Below are 18,029 nucleotides of genomic sequence, written 5' to 3'. Positions count from 1 at the left end.
ATTAGTGTTGGTCTGATGTTTATACCACATACAGAAATATAATTGCAATTATATTATGAGTACCAATAGGTTATATTGACAGTTAGAATGAGTTAATGCAGCAAGTCAATATTTGCAGTGTTGTCCCTTCTTCTTCAAGACCTCTGTAATTCTCCCTGGCATGCTCTCAATCAACTTTTGGACCAAATCCTGACTGATAGCAGTCCATTCTTGCATAATCAATGCTTGCATTTTGCCAGAATTTGTTGGTTTTTGTTTGTCCACCCGTCTCTTGATGATTGACCACAAGTTCTCACTGGGATTAAGATCTGGGGAGTTTCCACGCCATGGACCCAAAATCTCTATGTTTTGTTCCATGAGCCATTTAGTTATCACCTTTGCTTTATGGCAAGGTGCTCCATCATGCTGGAAAAGGCATTGTTGGGCGCCAAACTGCTCTTGGACGGTTGGGAGAAGTTGCTCTTGGAGGACATTCTGGTACCATTCTTTATTCATGGCTGTGTTTTTAGGCAAGACTGTGAGTGAGCCGATTCCCTTGGCTGAGAAGCAACCCCACACATGAATGGTTTCAGGATGCTTTACAGTTGGCATGAGACAAGACTGGTGGTAGCGCTCACCTCTTCTTCTCCGAATAAGCTGTTTTCCAGATGTCCCAAACAATCGAAAAGGGGATTCATCAGAGAAAATGACTTTGCCCCAGTCCTCAGCAGTCCACTCCCTGTACCTTTTGCAGAATATCAGTCGGTCCCTGATGTTTTTTCTGGAGAGAAGTGGCTTCTTTGCTGCCCTCCTTGAAACCAGCCCTTGCTCAAAGAGTCTCCGCCTCACAGTGCGTGCAGAAGCACTCACACCAGCCTGCTGCCATTCCTGAGCAAGCTCGGCACTGCTGGTAGTCCGATCCCGCAGCTGAAACAGTTTTAAGATACGGTCCTGGCGCTTGCTGGTCTTTCTTGGGCGCCCTGGAACCTTTTTGACAACAATGGAAGCTCTCTCCTTGAAGCTCTTGATGATGCGATAGATTGTTGACTGAGGTGCAATCTTTGTAGCTGCGATACTCTTCCCTGTTAGGCCATTTTTGTGCAGTGCAATGATGGCTGCACGTGTTTCTTTAGAGATAACCATGGTTAACTGAAGAGAAACAATGATACCAAGAACCAGCCTCCTTTTAAAGTGTCCAGTGATGTCATTCTTACTTAATCATGACTGATTGATCCATTAACACAGGTGTGGGTGTTGATGAGGACAGGGCTGGCGATCAATCACTAAAACGATGTTAGCTGCTCCTTTTAAGGCAGGACTGCAATGATGTTGAAATGTGTTTTGGGGGTTAAAGTTCATTTTCTGGGCAAATATTGACTTTGCAAGTACAGTAATTGCTGTTAAGCTGATCACTCTTTGACATTCAGGAGTATATGCAAATTGCCATTACAAAAAATGAAGCAGTAAACTTTGGAAAAAATTACTATTTGTCTCATTCTCAATACTTTTGGCCATGACTGTATATGCTACAATCATGATGTCATTTTATAGACTGAAAAAATGCAAATACATTTTGCTTTACTGGCTGCAGAGCTTTGATGCAAGCATCTGCCCTTAGCATGGACTCCTTCAGGAAAGGATTATACAGTTAAGAAGGTCAGCAACTATTTAAGATCTTTATTAATCAAGTGACTAATATGCGTCGAGCTCCACTATGGCATTGTGGGCATTGTAGTTCTCAACAGCCAGAAAGAAACCAATCCTAGAGATAGTGTAAAAAAAACCATTAAAAAACAAAAACAAACACCAAATGAATACAATAGATAAATCCTTTATTAAAACTGAGTGACAACCTTTAGACATTTGGGGATGTAGGGAGTGGTAAAGAGCAAGTTTAGGGCTTTTTATGGCTATCAATCCGGGGATATCACAAGCCACAATTACCAACCCCTTTATTAAAAGGCACAACAGCAACATAGTCATTCAGTCTTCCAAGAGAAAAGCAATTAAGACATCTTATTCCTAATCCAGTGCAATCTTGGAAGGTGAAGACAAGAACGAGGAAGACACAATCAATCAGTTTCCTTGCTGTTTCACAGGAGATCGCATAAAAAAAAAAATAACTTCCAGGTATATGAAACATTACAAAGTTTGTAAAACAATACAAAAAAAATATGATGTACAACAGATTTACTAGACTCGCACCTTCTCGCCTGTTGCTTCAGATCTAGTAAAGAAGCCTATAAATTCAGCCACTTTATTTACAAGCACCATCTTAGTCCTGCTAATCTTACAAAAAGTAAAAAAAAAAAAAAAAGTTTAAAAACAAAAAGGTAACCCCTTTGTGTCGGACAAGAAAGTTGTAAGAGACCAAAGTATAGTAGTTCTGGGTTCCCTGGTGACCTGGGTTTGGATTTTGCTGCGCATCGGTCCAGTAAATGGAGTTTATCATTATGACAATCAGTAAAATCGATAAATTAAAGCACATCCTTTATCTAATAAAAATGCTAATCTGGTAAGGTCATCATCTAGAAAGTATAAAAAGGCTGAAAATCTAAAATCAAAATCCTAACAAGGTTTTTAAATAATGACAGAGTAATGGTCTCTGACCTTTAGATGTAAAGTACATAACACAATTCCTTTCATCCAACATCAATAGATGCCGGATTATTAAATATTCTGCATTACTGTCATGTAAAATAGAGCATTATTTTTAGACTTCTGTTATTGAAACAGGAGTTACAGTACTGGAAACCAGATTCATGGAATTAACTGCATTATTTTACAGACCGGAATCTATAAACAGCTGGATTTATATATAGTTATGAGGTGTCCTGTGCGGCATTAGGAGTTTTAAATGTTTGGGGTTTTTTTTGTTTTTTTTTAATCTAATTTAATGTAACCAAATGGCAATTTCTATTCTAAAGCAGGTTATTGAAACGTCTACGCACACATCGGTTTTGTGGCTTGGTTTCCAAAACACAGCCTGCTCCGGATAGAATGTTTTTATGGCATTTTTTCCCATAGGTTTCTCTTTAAGCGTTAAAAAAATGCAAGAAAAAAAATGTTTTAAAAGGTTACAAAATAAAATCCCACATAAAAACACTATAAAAAAAAAAAAGAAGTTTATTACATGGTAGTGCTTAGAACTATTTAAAAATGTTGAAGTGTGAAGGAGCGCTTAAATAGGAACATCGCTGACGTCTCTGCCCGTCTCTCAAATATTTGCTGTATAGGTTTAAATGGGTTTCCGAGGCTTAACAATTGTTAAATTATCTTTTGGATAGGACATCAATACGATATCGTTGGCGGTCCGACACCCGGCACTTCCAGCAATCAGATGGAGTGAATGGGACGTAAAGCACCGGACTTGGCAGTGGCTGCTGCGTTCCCCCCCTTACATTGCTTCTATCTGACCTGATTTCAGCTGATGGGTGGGAGTGCTGGGTTTCAGACCCCCACCAATCACCTAATGATGGTGGTTAGATCATCGGCTGTTACGTCCCGCACAGTCCCTTTAAAGTCCATTATGTGATCCAGTGTTGTAAAATTTAATATTCAAAATAATCTGATACAGATCCAGGACTCCAGCTGTTGTGAAACTACAACCCCCAGTATTCCATGCTGGAAGCTGAGGTTTCAGAACTCGTGTGAATGGAGGTTCCCCTCCATTAGCAGTAACGGCATGTTGATGGGATAAGCCATTGCTTCCTAGTTAGTTGGGCTTTGACCGCAATAATCATAATGAAGGACAGATCATCTACACAATGGAGCTTTACCGTTACCTTATTCATGTGGCTCTACTGTCCAATTACTCTTCTTGAAATCGTAACATGGCCTTTTTCTCTCACAGTAAAGTATTGCTTTTATCTGTGGAAATCAGATGAAGGAGCTTCATTCAGATCAACGGTGGCTGTTGAGATGTCGGACACCCACCAATCATGAAGTAATGGCATGATCAAGAGATAAGCCATTCCTTATCATGGGAATACCCCTTTAATATCCCCCCCCCCACTCTGTAGTATCCAGCCCCTCGCACGGACTATGTTTGTTCCCTTGAACGGCTTCACGTTTATTCTGTATCAAACTTATCACATAGGATAATGCTGCTACCACTTAAGGCTCATACAGACATCCATACAAATCTGTCCGAGATCAGATTGCAATGCACGGACTGGCCGTGGCGGTTTATTCCAATATTACGTTGTGTGTAGTACGGGCACATTCTCAATACCTGACATTAAAAGGGTTATCCTGCACTTTAAAAAAATATGTTAGAAAATAAAAAATAAACTCTATAGTCTCCTCATCTCTCCCCACCATTACAGCGCTGACACCGCAGAGGTGCCCCTGGGCTTTGCTTACAAGTGGCTGGCATGTGACCAGCAGAGTCCATCACTGGCCACATCGGTCACGTATAGGACCAATGGCATCATGCCCGCTATCATTGATTACAAGTGGCTGGCACAGACTGTCCTGAAGTTACTCAAGACATAGGGGCTACTAGAGCATCATCTCTGCATCTTGTGGGGAAAGAAGTAAATGGTGTTTTATTTGGTTCCAGCAGTTATTGAAAAAGTTAGTTAGCCTATTAAAACTGGTTAAGATACAAACAGTGGTCTATGAGAATGAAAGCGGAGATCTGACAGCCCCCAAAGAGCAAGCAGATGCCATCTCTCTTGCACTATATACACGTGCTCCATATCTAGGTATAATGAACCCATGAGTCGCGGATCATGCAGGATGATGCCATTATACATTTTACAGATATTTAATAAATTGCGCAGTGCTATTCATATTCATTTACTAAAAACAGTAAAGGCACAAAGTATAGTGAATGGCTGAGGCGATAAACCGTTGAGATCACAATATATGTTGGCCAGACTAAAGCTGTTGTCCACCTTTTTGGACTTTTTTTTTTTTTTAAAACTTAACTGCATGTATTTTGGTGCAAAAAATACTTTATGCAATAGGATGCGATTAAAAATTTTGCACCGTGTATTGCTAGCTGCAGAATGAATTAACGGAGAATCCGTCAGTGAGATCGCTCTGACATTGGACAGGAAGCTTGTAACTTTTAGCGGTCTTTTTTTTTTACCTCCTCTCCGATGATTTAGGACAATAGACCACATCAAAGTTGAACAAAGTGCCCATAAAAGCCAAAACGGTACAACAGGAATCCTATTGTTTGTTTGTTTTTTAACCCTAAATACATGTATTTCAGCACAAAAATGTTCCTAAAAGGTTGACAATCCCTTTAACTGAACTGAATAGTCTTAAAAAAAAAAAAAATATAGCGCAAATACAGTTTGAAGAACAGTGGATTATTTAATGCTAACTGCATATGTACTTTTCTATAGTTGTGGGCGTCCACAGTACTCAATCATGTGTCAAATCTTCACATTGCTCCACGTATCTAGCACTGAATTACGCCTTTCAAAATCATCATACAGTGTTCACTAATATGAACGAGTATAAATCCACACATACTGGGCGCACTACTGCATCCAGCATCCATACATTGCCCCCAGCCTTACAATGCACATCTACACTGGGCTACTCCATAATATATTATATATATTACAGAATAGCCTTGTACAGATGTGCAATATATATATCTGGCACTGCTCACATTTAGTGCACTTACCCACCACTCCCCGCACACGTACACTCCCAGCTCGCTTATCCACGTAGGTGGACTCTACATACAGTCGCTTCCCCATACGTAACAGTAATAGGTAGGATATGTTACAATGCTCCAGACCCGTGGACACCTCAATTTGAGCTATATGACCTTGTACCACTGTCTAGAAGGTTGGAGGAATCCCCATTTATAATAACATATTAACAACATTAATAACAAGGAGTTGTATAAAATTCTGTGATTCACATATAAAACGGAGCAGTTCTGTGGCGAAAGGTGGAGACTCTGCGATGTCACTTGTCGGAGTGAGTGATATCCATCCCCGGATTAAGAGTCAGTGCATTAACCTGCATAAAGCACGCAATAAGTTATTGGTATACATAAAATGAATGAGTAATATAAAATATATATATATATATATATATATACACACACATATACATATATATATATATACATATATATATATATATACATATACATACACACACATATATACATATACATATATATATATATATATATATATATATATATATATATATATATATATATATATATACATACAGTACAGACCAAAAGTTTGGACACACCTTCTCATTTAAAGATTTTTCTGCATTTTCATGACTGTGAAAATTGTACATTCACACTGAAGGCATCAAAACTATGAATTAACACATGTGGAATTATATACTTAACAAAAAAAGTGTGAAACAACTGAAAATATGTCTTATATTCTAGGTTCTTCAAAGTAGCCACCTTTTGCTTTGATGACTGCTTTGCACACTCTTGGCATTCTCTTGATGAGTTTCAAGAGGTAGTTACCGGAAATGGTCTTCACTTCACAGGTGTGCCCTGTCAGGTTTAATATGTGGGATTTCTTGCCTTATAAATGGGGTTGGGACCATCAGTTGTGTTGTGCAGAAGTCTGGTGGATACACAGCTGATAGTCCTACTGAATAGACTTTTAGAATTTGTATTATGGCAAGAAAAAAGCAGCTAAGCAAAGAAAAACAAGTGGCCATCATTACTTTAAGAAATGAAGGTCAGTCAGTCTGAAAATTGGGCAAACTTTGAAAGTGTCCCCAAGTGCAGTTGCAACAACCATCAAGCGCTACAAAGAAACTGTCTCCCATGAGGACCGCCCCAGGAAAGGAAGACCAAGAGTCACCTCTGCTTCTGAGGATAAGTTTAGCTGAGACACCATCCTCAGAAATCGCAGGTTAACAGCAGCTCAGATTAGAGACCAGGTCAATGCACACAGAGTTCTAGCAGCAGACACATCTCTTCAACAACTGTTAAGAGGAGACTTTGTGCAGCAGGCCTTCATGGTAATATAGCTGGTAGGAAACCACTGCTAAGAACAGGCAACAAGCAGAAGAGACTTGTTTGGTCTAAAGAACACAAGGAATAGACATGAGACCAGTGGAAATCTGTGCTTTGGTCTGATGAGTCCAAATTTGAGATCTTTGGTTCCAACCACCATGTCTTTGTGCGACACAGAAAAGGTGAACGGATGGACTCTACATGCCTGGTTCCCACCGTGAAGCATGGAGGAGGAGGTGTGATGGTGTGGGGGTGCTTTGCTGGTGACACTGTTGGGGATTTATTCAAAATTGAAGGCATACTGAACCAGCATGGCTACCACAGCATCTTGCAGCGGCATGCTATTCCATCCGATTTGCGTTTAGTTGGACCATCATTTATTTTTCAAAAGGACAATGACCCCAAACACACCTTCAGTCTGTGTAAGGGCTATTTGACCAAGAAGGAGAGTGATTGGGTGCTACACCAGATGACCTGGCCTCCACAGTCACCAGACCTGAACCCAATCGAGATGGTTTGGGGTGAGCTGGACCGCAGAGTGAAGGCAAAAAGGGCCAACAAGTGCTAAGCATCTCTGGGAACTCCTTCAAGATCGTTGGAAGACCATTTCCGGTGACTACCTCTTGAAGCTCATCAAGAGAATGCCAAGAGCAGGGGTACTCAAACTTTTTAAACAGGGGACCAGTTCACGGTCCCTCAGACCATTGGAGGGCCGGAATATAGTTTTAAAAAAAAAAAACTATGAACAAATTACTATGCACACAGCACGTATCTTATTTTGTAGTAAAAAAAACAATACAGGAACAAATGCAATATTTAAAATGAAGAACAAAAAGTTAAATCAACCTGTATTTCAATAGGTAGGTAACTGTACCCAATAGGCAGCATAGGTCCTCAATAGGCAGGTAAATATCCCCGATAGGCAGGTAAATGTCCCCAATAGGCAGGTAAATATCCCGAATAGGCAGAATAGGTCCTCAATGGGCAGGTAAATGTTCCAAATAGGCAGGCTGTTCCACCCCTTATAATGCCCCATGCAGGCTGTTCCCCCCCTTATAATGCCCCATGCAGCATGTCACCCCCCCCCATATTATGCCCCATGCAGCATGTCACCCCCCCATATTATGCCCCATGCAGCATGTCACCCCCCCCTATAATGCCCCATGCAGGATGTCCCTTTCCCCCCATATAATGCCCCATGCAGGATGTCCCTTTCCCCCCATATAATGCCCCATGCAGGATGTCATCCCCCCATATAATGCCTCATGCAGGATGTCATCCCCCCATATAATGCCTCATGCAGGATGTCACCCCCCCCATATAATGCCCCATGCAGGATGTCACCCCCCATATAATGCCCCATGCAGGATATCACTCCCCTGTATTTATAACGCCACATGCAGCATGTCACCCCCCCATATAATGCCCCATGCAGCATGTCACCCCCCCATATAATGCCCCATGCAGGATGTCTCCCCCCATATAGTGCCCCATGCAGGATGTCACCCCCCCCATATAATGTCCCATGCAGCATGTCACCCCCCCATATAATGCCACATGCAGCATGTCATCCCCACAAATATAATGCCACATGCAGCATGTCACCCCCCCATATAATGCCCCATGCAGGATGTCTCCCCCCATATAATGCCCCATGCAGCATGTCACCCCCCCATATAATGCCCCATGCAGCATGTCACCCCCCCCCCATATAATGCCACATGCAGCATGTCATCCCCACAAATATAATGCCACATGCAGCATGTCACCCCCCCATATAATGCCCCATGCAGGATGTCACCCCCCATATCATGCCCCATGCAGGATGTCATCCCCCCATATTATACCCCTTGCAGGATGTCACCCCCCCATATAATGACCTATGCCTCCATACATTAAAAAAAAAAAAATCCAATACTCCCCTCACTTCTCACTTGCTGCCGCTGCTCTACTCTGGTCTGGATTCCAGCATCGCGGCGGCGGCGTCCCGCTCTGCGCTGCCTGTGACGGCACTCGGGAGGGCGCGGTGTAAAGAAGTCACCGCACCCTCTGACCTGAGACGTCACAGGAAGCGCAGAGCAGGAAGACAGCAGATCTGCGGAGGCACGGGGAGAGGTAAGTATCCGCCTGCCGGGGCCCTGAGCAAGCGGGGGGAAGGGCGGGCAATGGCACCGCTCTCCTCTCCTCCGCCCATAGCCCGGCGGGCCGGATAAAAGTCCTCCGCGGGCCGCATGTGGCCCGCGGGCTGGAGTTTGAGGGCCCCTGGCCAAGAGTGTGCAAAGCAGTCATCAAAGCAAAAGGTGGCTACTTTGAAGAACCTAGAATATAAGACATATTTTCAGTTGTTTCACACTTTTTTGTTAAGTATATAATTCCACATGTGTTAATTCATAGTTTTGATGCCTTCAGTGTGAATGTACAATTTTCATAGTCATGAAAATACAGAAAAATCTTTAAATGAGAAGGTGTGGCCAAACTTTTGGTCTGTACTGTATATGTATATATTATGTATATATATATATATATATATATATATATATATATATATATATATATATATATAAATATGGGGATGAGGATGCAGTCACACGGTATACTGACACAAAAACATCACGAAATAGGCCATGTCTACATCTGCAGTATGCTCAATGACAGCCTACTCCGAATATATCCACAGGTCTCCATTGAGACAACAGATGCTAAAGAAAGTGTCCTTGGTGAATCTGCAAACAGTGGCCTACATGATGTGTACGGCGTGGGTGTATTGTCCATGTATCAGATCTCTCACCGTTACTCTCCTACGCTGTTGCGCATTGCTGCCTCTTCTCGTAGAGCGGCCATGGCAAGCCGTAAGTGTTCTTTCAGCTGGTCGATCTCGCGCTCTGACCGAGATTTGATGTTATTAAGTTCTACATAAATATCTTTGTATTTTTCTGATGCATATCTCTTATCCTAGAAGGGATGACAAAAGGATTTTATTTTCATATTGGGATGATATACTTATATGACAAGTTTTACCCCAAACAGAAAATTGGCCACATATTGTTAAATTAAAAATTTCCGCAATATCCAGAGTTTGCCAATTATGCTTTACATACAGAGATACTAACAATTTTTAAAATGGTGCAGCCACAATCATTACAAGATTTGCATTAAAACAGAAGGTTAAAAGGGAGATCGCCATCCCCAAAATTAATTTTTAAAAGGGCTATACATTGTTGTAGGGGACTTTGCACCTATAACAACCATACTAGCACTGTGCCTGTTACTGGTACAATGCCTGAGAAAATAGCGTTTAATTTATAAGCAAATGAGGAGGCTTGCCGTGGCCAAAAGGCTGGTGCACCGTTACGCCTCCTTATTTGCATATGGGGGTCCTTCCCCTGCGCCTCTGTTGACAGTGCTCGCTTCCCAGTATAAAAATCCATTTTTCTCGTTAATAGCATTGGGAGACACAGGACTGTGGGAGGTATTCAAGCACTCCCAAAAGTGTAGGAAAAAAACACCAGGAGACCGGCTGCTTAGCAGACAGAAGCCTTTAGTATCCAACACCCCAAGCTAGCATCTTGTAGAGTTTGAGAAAGGTGTGAACAGATGCCAAGGTGATAGCCTTGCAGGCCCGAAACACAGAGGCCTGACGCCCAGATGGACCCACCACTCTAGATGGATTAGCTATAAAACAAAAGGCCAGAGATGTGTCTTAGGCTTCAACTATAGCCTTCCCAAAACCATTTGGACATGGTTGTCTTGGAGGCTGACAGGCCCTTGTTTGGCCCATCAGGGATCAGGAAGAGATAATCGAACACAGGAAGGCTTCCGTAACTGAAAAATTGGGTCTGTTAAGGGCCATTTGGACATGATGGCGGAGAGAAGGCTACCGGGCATGAACTAGAGATAGACAAAAAGAGGAGAGGGCGATGTTCTCATTGATGTGGAAGAAAAAGTTTGGAAGAAATTTAAGGGGCAAAAGACCACCTTGTCCTGACGGAGAACAAGGAAGGCAGCCCTGCTGGAAAGAGCACTGAGCTCAGCATGGCGGTCATGAGAAAAGTCTCCCTCCATGTAAAGAACCCTATGGAGAGGCTGAAACGGAGACTCCTGGAGTGCAGTCAAGTCAAGGATGAGGTACCGAGGTCTCACCGGATGCCTGTGTGGAGGGGCGCAATGTGCCAACCCCAAAATGAAGGTCTTAAACAGCTTGTAAAAATCCAGCATATGGTGAAAAAGTATGGAAAAAGCAGAAAAAGTGTCCTTTTGGGGAGGCAAGGCTGAGGCCTACACTCATACCAGACTGAAGAAAGGAAGGGATTCTAGAAGTGAAGAAAACCATATGATGGAAGGCCCTCTTCACATCAGCCAGCCATGGCAGATTGCAGCTTACAAGCCCTCAGCCCGTTTACCTCAGTAGCGGTGAGTTAAACAGGAGGACATTGTGAAAGAAGGTCGTGAAGAGAAGGAAGAGGCCATGGAACGTCTGTGACCAACTAGATAAGGTCGGAGGGCCATGCCCAGCCCAGCGTTATGAGGATCACCGTGATGCTCTCCTCCTTGACCCACTAGAGAACGAGGGAAAGCAGAGAAAGAGGAGGGAGAAGATGGAGGAGAAATAACTCTGCCCCTGAAGAGACAAGAGGGTCTACTGCAAAGGTCATTGGGTCTCAGACCTAGCAGTAAAGCTACCAAGCCGTGTGGCACCCCTGGCGTGGTAGTCATTAAGTGGGTGAGGGGAGGACCACTGGGACTTCTGTGACCACTGAAGATCCCATGGAATGATGCAGAAATGTGGTGGAACCCTGGAAATAGTCACAAAAAGCATCAAGAAAATGCTTAAATAGAAAAAAAACGAACAGCTAAAGGGGCTTAAAACAGTAGAGAAGGGTGGGCCAGGGGGGATTAAAGATGAAGGAGAACCCCAGGAGGCATAACAATCAAAACCCATGGAGGGGAAGGTGAGGAGGACATACAGGAGAATTATGCTCACCCATTCGATATCTTCAGACGCCCACAAGGTCAACCAAGGGGTGACCTCACTATCACGTGGACACCAGCACGTGGATGGGTGAATGGAGTATGCAATGAAGTATATTACTGTGGAGTGCAAGGTGTGTGCTTCCTGGAATGAGGACACCAGAAAAAATTAAAGGAGAAAAAAAAATTCGCACAGAAGACCCGATACAGGTAGAGTGGTGTTTTTCAGAAACTAGGCTAAAACTTAGCTGTTTCGCGTCTGACGAAAGGATATAGCCCACCAGGCAGAGTCAACACTTTATTTTTACCTGGCGATGAGCCTCCTAGTGGTGGGGCGTATACCCACAGTCTTGTGTCTCCCAGAGCTATTAATATGAAATCTTGTTTTAATTAGCAGAAAACATGTGTTACATTTTCTTTAACAACCACCAGTTGTCTTATGTCTGCTTGTGGTTTAGGTCCAGAGTGTGTAGTGATATTTTGACAATGCCGAGATACCCTATTATTTCTCCTGTAGTCTGTCAGGAGCAGGTCGGTTTATCACCGCTTCCAACTTCATTTTTTCCGGGCTTCACAGTGCTCAGTGAGCGCCATGTAGTAAATGGAAGCAGTGACCATGCCCATGGCTCTATGGGAGCTGGCACTAGGGACCTCCATGGCATACAAGAGCAGCTTGGTGTAAGCAGACCCAGATCAGATCTGACACTGACTTATGTCGTCTGGTATGACAAATTTCTCACGACTACATAGAGAAAGAAAGAAGTATACAATACAAGCTCTGAGCACAAATATGTATAAAACGCACAACAAGCATTTTTAATATATTACAGGTACAGGAGCCCCGCATTGTTCTACAGTGTTTATATGCAATAGGCAGATATATAGATAATTTTCCTTTTTAAATCACTATCGAGATAAGTATTTCTTTCTGGCACCTGTGTCTATTACTGATTTTACAACAGTAACATTTCCATAATTGAAAGTCTTACTTTCTGCATGTTCTGGACGTCCTCACGGAGACAGGAGATTTCTTTTCTTAAATACTCCAACTCATTCTCTTTCACTCGAAGTAAAACCTAAAATTGAAGCACTTCGGTTAGAGGTACAAACAGAAAACTCTTTAAAAGGAAAAAAAATTTTTTAAAAAAGAGATCTCAATGTTCCTTTGTCCACGGTGCGCAACATAAATGAAGAAATTTACAACCCATGGCACTGTAGCTAATCTCTGTGGATGACAGAGAATAATTGATGAAAGGTTGCAACGCAGGATTGTCCGGATGGAGGATAAGCAGCCTCAATCAAGTTCCAAAGAAATTCAAGCTGTCCTGCAGGCTCAGGGTGCATCAGTGTCAGAGCAAACTATCCATCGACCGTTGAATGAAATGAAACACTATGGCAGGAGACCCCACTGCTAACACAAAGACATAAAAAAAGCTAGGACTGCAGTTTGACAAAATGTATGCAAGTAAGCTCAAATCCTTCTGGGAGAGCGTCTTGTGGACAGATGTGACCAGCTGTTTGGTAAAACATATCATTCTACTGTTTACCGAAAATGGAATGAGGCCTACAAAGAAAAGAACACAGTCCCTACAGTCAAATATAGTGGTTTTCGGGTCGTTTTGCTGCCTCTGGCACTGGGTGCCTTGATTGTAAGGCATCATGAAATCTGAAGATTACCAAAGAATTTTGGGTGGCAATGTAGTGCCCAGTGTCAGAAAGTTGGATTTGCATCCTAGGTCATGGATCTTCCAGCAGGACAATTTTAGAAGAGAAATCACAGTAGCCCTGGGACAGGTACTCAAGTAGGGTCCAAAGCCAACAATATATAATAGAAACCTGGCACTCAGAAGACTGGAAGCTTAAATGTATTTCATCTTTAATGGCAGTCTAGCAATAAGTACAAAAACAGACGTTTAAGTCTCAAATGACCTTCATCAGTGTACTCCGACTGCACAGGAAGAAAAGGGGAAAAGGACAGTGTCCAATAGGACTGCCATTAAAGATTAAATACATTTAAGCTTCCATCTTTCTGAGTGGCAAGTTTCTATTATATATTCCAGCAGGACTATGACCCCAAACATACTTCAAGAACACCCAGAAATGGATGGAAACAAAGCGCTGGAGAGTTCTGAAGTGGCAGCAATGAGTCCCGATCTAAATCTCATTGAACACCTGTGGAGAGATCTTAAAATTGCTGTCGGGAGAAGGCGCCTTCAAATATGAGACCCGGAACAGTTGTTTACAAAAGAAGAGTGGGCCAAAATTCCAGTTGAGAGGTGTAAGAAGCTTGTTGATTGCTATAGGAAGCGTTTGATGGAGTTATTAATTCCAAAAGGTGTGCAACTAAATCTCAAGTTGAGGGTGTCAACGATTTTGTCCAGCTTATTTTTGGAGACTTGTGAGAAATTATGTCCAGTTTGCTTTTTTCCCCCTCAGTTTTTTTGTGTTGTTCAAATACACACAAAGGAAATAAACATGTGTATAACAAAACATGTGTAATTGCATTAACTTTCTGGGAGAAATACTGAATTTTCTGGAACAATTTCAAGAGTGCCAACACTTGACGCCATGTGTGTGTATTATATATATTTATATATTAAAAAAAATGTACATCTTTCTGATTGGACAATTGTGTCCAATATGGAACACTAAAGTGTTAGCAGAAGTTATTTTTACATGTTGTATGCTATGTAACTACACAGTGAAACGTGGTCAATTGTACCATAATGACATTTGCTTTAACAGACACCCTGGGATAAGGAAAAACATTTTATTATTATTTCTTTCTATCATTATAAAATAAAACCCTAAAATACTTTAGTCATTTGTTTTATCTATGTCAGGGATGTTAAACTTAAACACACAAGAGGGACAAAATGGAAGACTTGGACAAAGTCACAGGCCAACCAGTATACAGTATAATGGACCCCACATAGTCCTCCATACAGAATAATGGCCCCACATCACATAGTCCTCCATACAGAATAATGGCCCCACATCACATAGTCCTCCATAGAGTATAATGGGCCCCACATAGCCCTCCATACAGAATAATGGTCCCCACATAGCCCTCCATACAGAATAATGGCCCCCACATAGCCCTCCATACAGAATAATGGCCCCCACATAGCCCTCCATACAGTATAATGGCCCCCACATAGCCCTCCATACAGTATAATGGCCCCCACATAGTCCTCCATACAGTATAATGGCCCCCACATAGTCCTCCATACAGTATAATGGCCCCCACATAGTCCTCCATACAGTATAATGGCCCCCACATAGTCCTCCATACAGTATAATGGCCCCCACATAGTCCTCCATACAGTATAATGGCCCCCACATAGTCCTCCATACAGTATAATGGCCCCCACATATCCTCCATACAGTATAATGGCCCCCACATAGTCCTCCATACAGTATAATGGGCCCCACATAGTCCTCCATACAGTATAATGGGCCCCACATAGTCCTCCATACAGTATAATGGGCCCCACATAGTCCTCCATATAGTATAATGGGCCCCACATAGGGGTGATGGTTCTGGTGTCGCAGGCCAAATCTAAACACTCCGCGGGCCAGATTTGGCATTATGATCCAGGGAAAAAATATTGTGGTCAATTAAAATGGCGATCAACTTTTTATACAGTCAGCAACCAGTCCTGGAATATTAAGGCCACAAAGAAGGACAAACAAGAGCGGGAGCAGCAGCTGAACACAGCAAGGTCATTTACAAGAAGGATGTAGGCTGTAAATGGACCACAACAGCTATGGGATCGAGTTGACACAGGCAGCTAATTTGATGAGGGAGAGGGGCCAGGCGCTGACTGCTGGGGGGAGGGGTGGGGCAGAGAAGAGGAGGATGGCATTTTTTAGGGGGACGTGAACACAAGACTGATCCCGCTATGGACTAGTAGAAATCCTGCGTCGACAGAATCCACTGCGACTTGCACAAATTTTGAGGTGGAAACGGTTTGGATTTCCAGCACATTTCACTGCGGTGAAATCTGCAGCAGAAATGGACAAACTGCAGACTTAACCACGTGTTTTTCCCCCCCAGGGAACCTGTAACAGAAGCACATGAGCAGGCAGTGTGACTTGAAGTTTTCTATTGACTCAGTAATAGGGACAAGACATGCTTTCTTTCTAAAAACAAAAACACAAATCCATGTTATAACGTATAAGGCTATGTGCACACGGCATTTTTTTCATTCGGATTACGCCCAGAATCTTCCTGAAAAGGCGATCCATTAAATGACCATAATACACAGCAATGTCAGAATGATACTGCTGTGTACATGTTCCATCTTAAATCACACTTTTTTTTTTTTTAAAATGCTTCACAGTTCTGTTAAAAGAACTGACATGCTCATTCTTTGGGCGGCTTCTAAAAGACTTTTTCTGCACACTCAGCCTACGGATTGTGAATTATATTTACGTCAGGGTATGTGGCGGCCGGCATACAGCACATTTCTATGCCCTACATTATGATCTGAAAGACTTCTCATTTTCGGTTGCCCATAGAAAGCATCAAACAAACCATTTTCATTTCTGTCATTTTACAACCTGCACTGGATAAATGATTGGTGATGTCTTACAGCCCACACATTATTCATGTGTCAAAGTACAACTACTGGAGTGAGACTCCCTTTTAACCCATTAGGGATGTTGTCCAAATTTAATACTTCCTGAACCTGTGTGGCTTTTGTTTTTCGCCCTTCTCAGCATTTGAAAAACCATCTCTCTTATTTTTCCATAGACACTGGTTTCCGTTCATATTTCAGATACCGATGCGTCAGTACACCATAAGGCCACGTTCACACATGAGTATTTGGTGAGTTTTTTAGCTCGATATTTGTAAGTAAAAAAAATACAGAAGTGGTGACGTGTTTCTATTATACTTTTCCTCTGATTGTTCCACTCCTGATTTTGGTTTACAAATACGGATTTAAAAAAACTCATCGTGTACAATTGCCTAAGGGTGTATTCATGATGAGGTTTTTTTGTGAAGTATTTGAAGCAGAAACTCTCCAAAAACCAAAAAGGACTTCCATCTCTCCAATCAAACTAGCGGTTTATGGAAAGTTTTTTCTCCAGAAACACAGCAAAACAAACAAACAAATGAACTAACTTCACTAGCTTGTGGGTACTACATAGCACTATGGTGCAGGAAGGGGTTAATTTTTCATTAACCCTCACCTCCAAAAGATTGAAACGTAAGTGTATTTTTTAAGGCAAACTAATTCAGGAGTATAACAAATCTCCACCATAAACTGAAGTATGAAAAACAAAAAACATGATCCTTCAACCCATGCGAGTGCATCAGTCACCTCCAGCTCAGCACTGTTCCTCTCTCCTGCTTGTAACCGTCCCTCACTTGGCCCATTACCAGCCATAAAGGTCCGCAATTTTGAGATTTCTTCTGAAAGCCGGTTATTTAATTCCTAATATTAAAACAAAGGATACATAATTAAAAAACAAAAACAACAAGTTTACTTACACTGCATGAGGAAATTTGCAAAAAAAAGTATGGCGTAGAATTAGTAAGTCAATTTATCTATCGTACTTTGCAGGCATCATTGAGGAGTTCAGCCCAGAGATTGGTTACTGTGATTCCCAGAAATGGTCACTGATAAATATCAGTAAATGAGCCTTATTATTATTATTATTAGTCCTAAAAAACGACAAGGACACAGTTGCTTTATATATTAAAATGCAGCAATGCAATTGATGAATCCTTTAAAAACCCCAAGCAATTCTTTATCGGCCTTTCCAGTCATCTATAATTCCCAGGATATAAAGATAGTAAACACATGGACAACCTGAAAATTTTTCTACCTAGAGGATTAGGTAACAACTCTGCAAACCTAAAAGACTTGTATTGGTGGACTGTACACAATGTCTACCACACTATTCTGTATGGTTTAAAAGATAGATTGAGAACTTTTTCAGTGGCTTCTGAGGCCAAAGGTTCACATATTAGACTCTGCTTTCCTCACTCACATGAATGACTGTCGGGGAAACCTCTGAATGAGAAGATCTTTCTCAGATTTCCCGTAAAATCTTTCTCTAAACCTTCAGTAGGGGACGAAGGAAACCATGGGTGTATGCT

The 18,029-nt window shown here is 42.0% G+C and overlaps 1 protein-coding gene across 3 annotated transcripts in view; it reads right to left on the bottom strand.

The window, feature by feature from the left end:
- Window positions 1-1,794: 1,794 nt before the first annotated feature.
- TRIOBP (TRIO and F-actin binding protein) overlaps window positions 1,795-18,029 on the bottom strand; it is a 58,119-nt gene continuing 41,884 nt past the window's right edge. For all 3 annotated transcript variants that reach the window (XM_073644270.1, XM_073644271.1, XM_073644272.1), the window contains exons 11-14: window positions 17,248-17,361; window positions 12,907-12,993; window positions 9,738-9,901; window positions 1,795-5,970 (exon numbers count right to left, since the gene is read on the bottom strand). In XM_073644270.1, the coding sequence (XP_073500371.1) occupies window positions 9,740-9,901; window positions 12,907-12,993; window positions 17,248-17,361 (363 nt within the window). In that variant the 3' untranslated portion in view covers window positions 1,795-5,970; window positions 9,738-9,739. The remainder of the gene's footprint in view (window positions 5,971-9,737; window positions 9,902-12,906; window positions 12,994-17,247; window positions 17,362-18,029) is intronic.

The sequence above is a fragment of the Phyllobates terribilis genome, unplaced genomic scaffold (assembly GCF_046119375.1).
Source record: "Phyllobates terribilis strain yellow unplaced genomic scaffold, ASM4611937v1 Scaffold_8__6_contigs__length_399053987, whole genome shotgun sequence".
Classification (NCBI taxonomy): Eukaryota; Metazoa; Chordata; class Amphibia; order Anura; family Dendrobatidae; genus Phyllobates; species Phyllobates terribilis.
The sequence above is the reverse complement of the archived record's forward strand: the minus strand, read 5'-3'. Positions and strand labels throughout refer to the sequence as shown.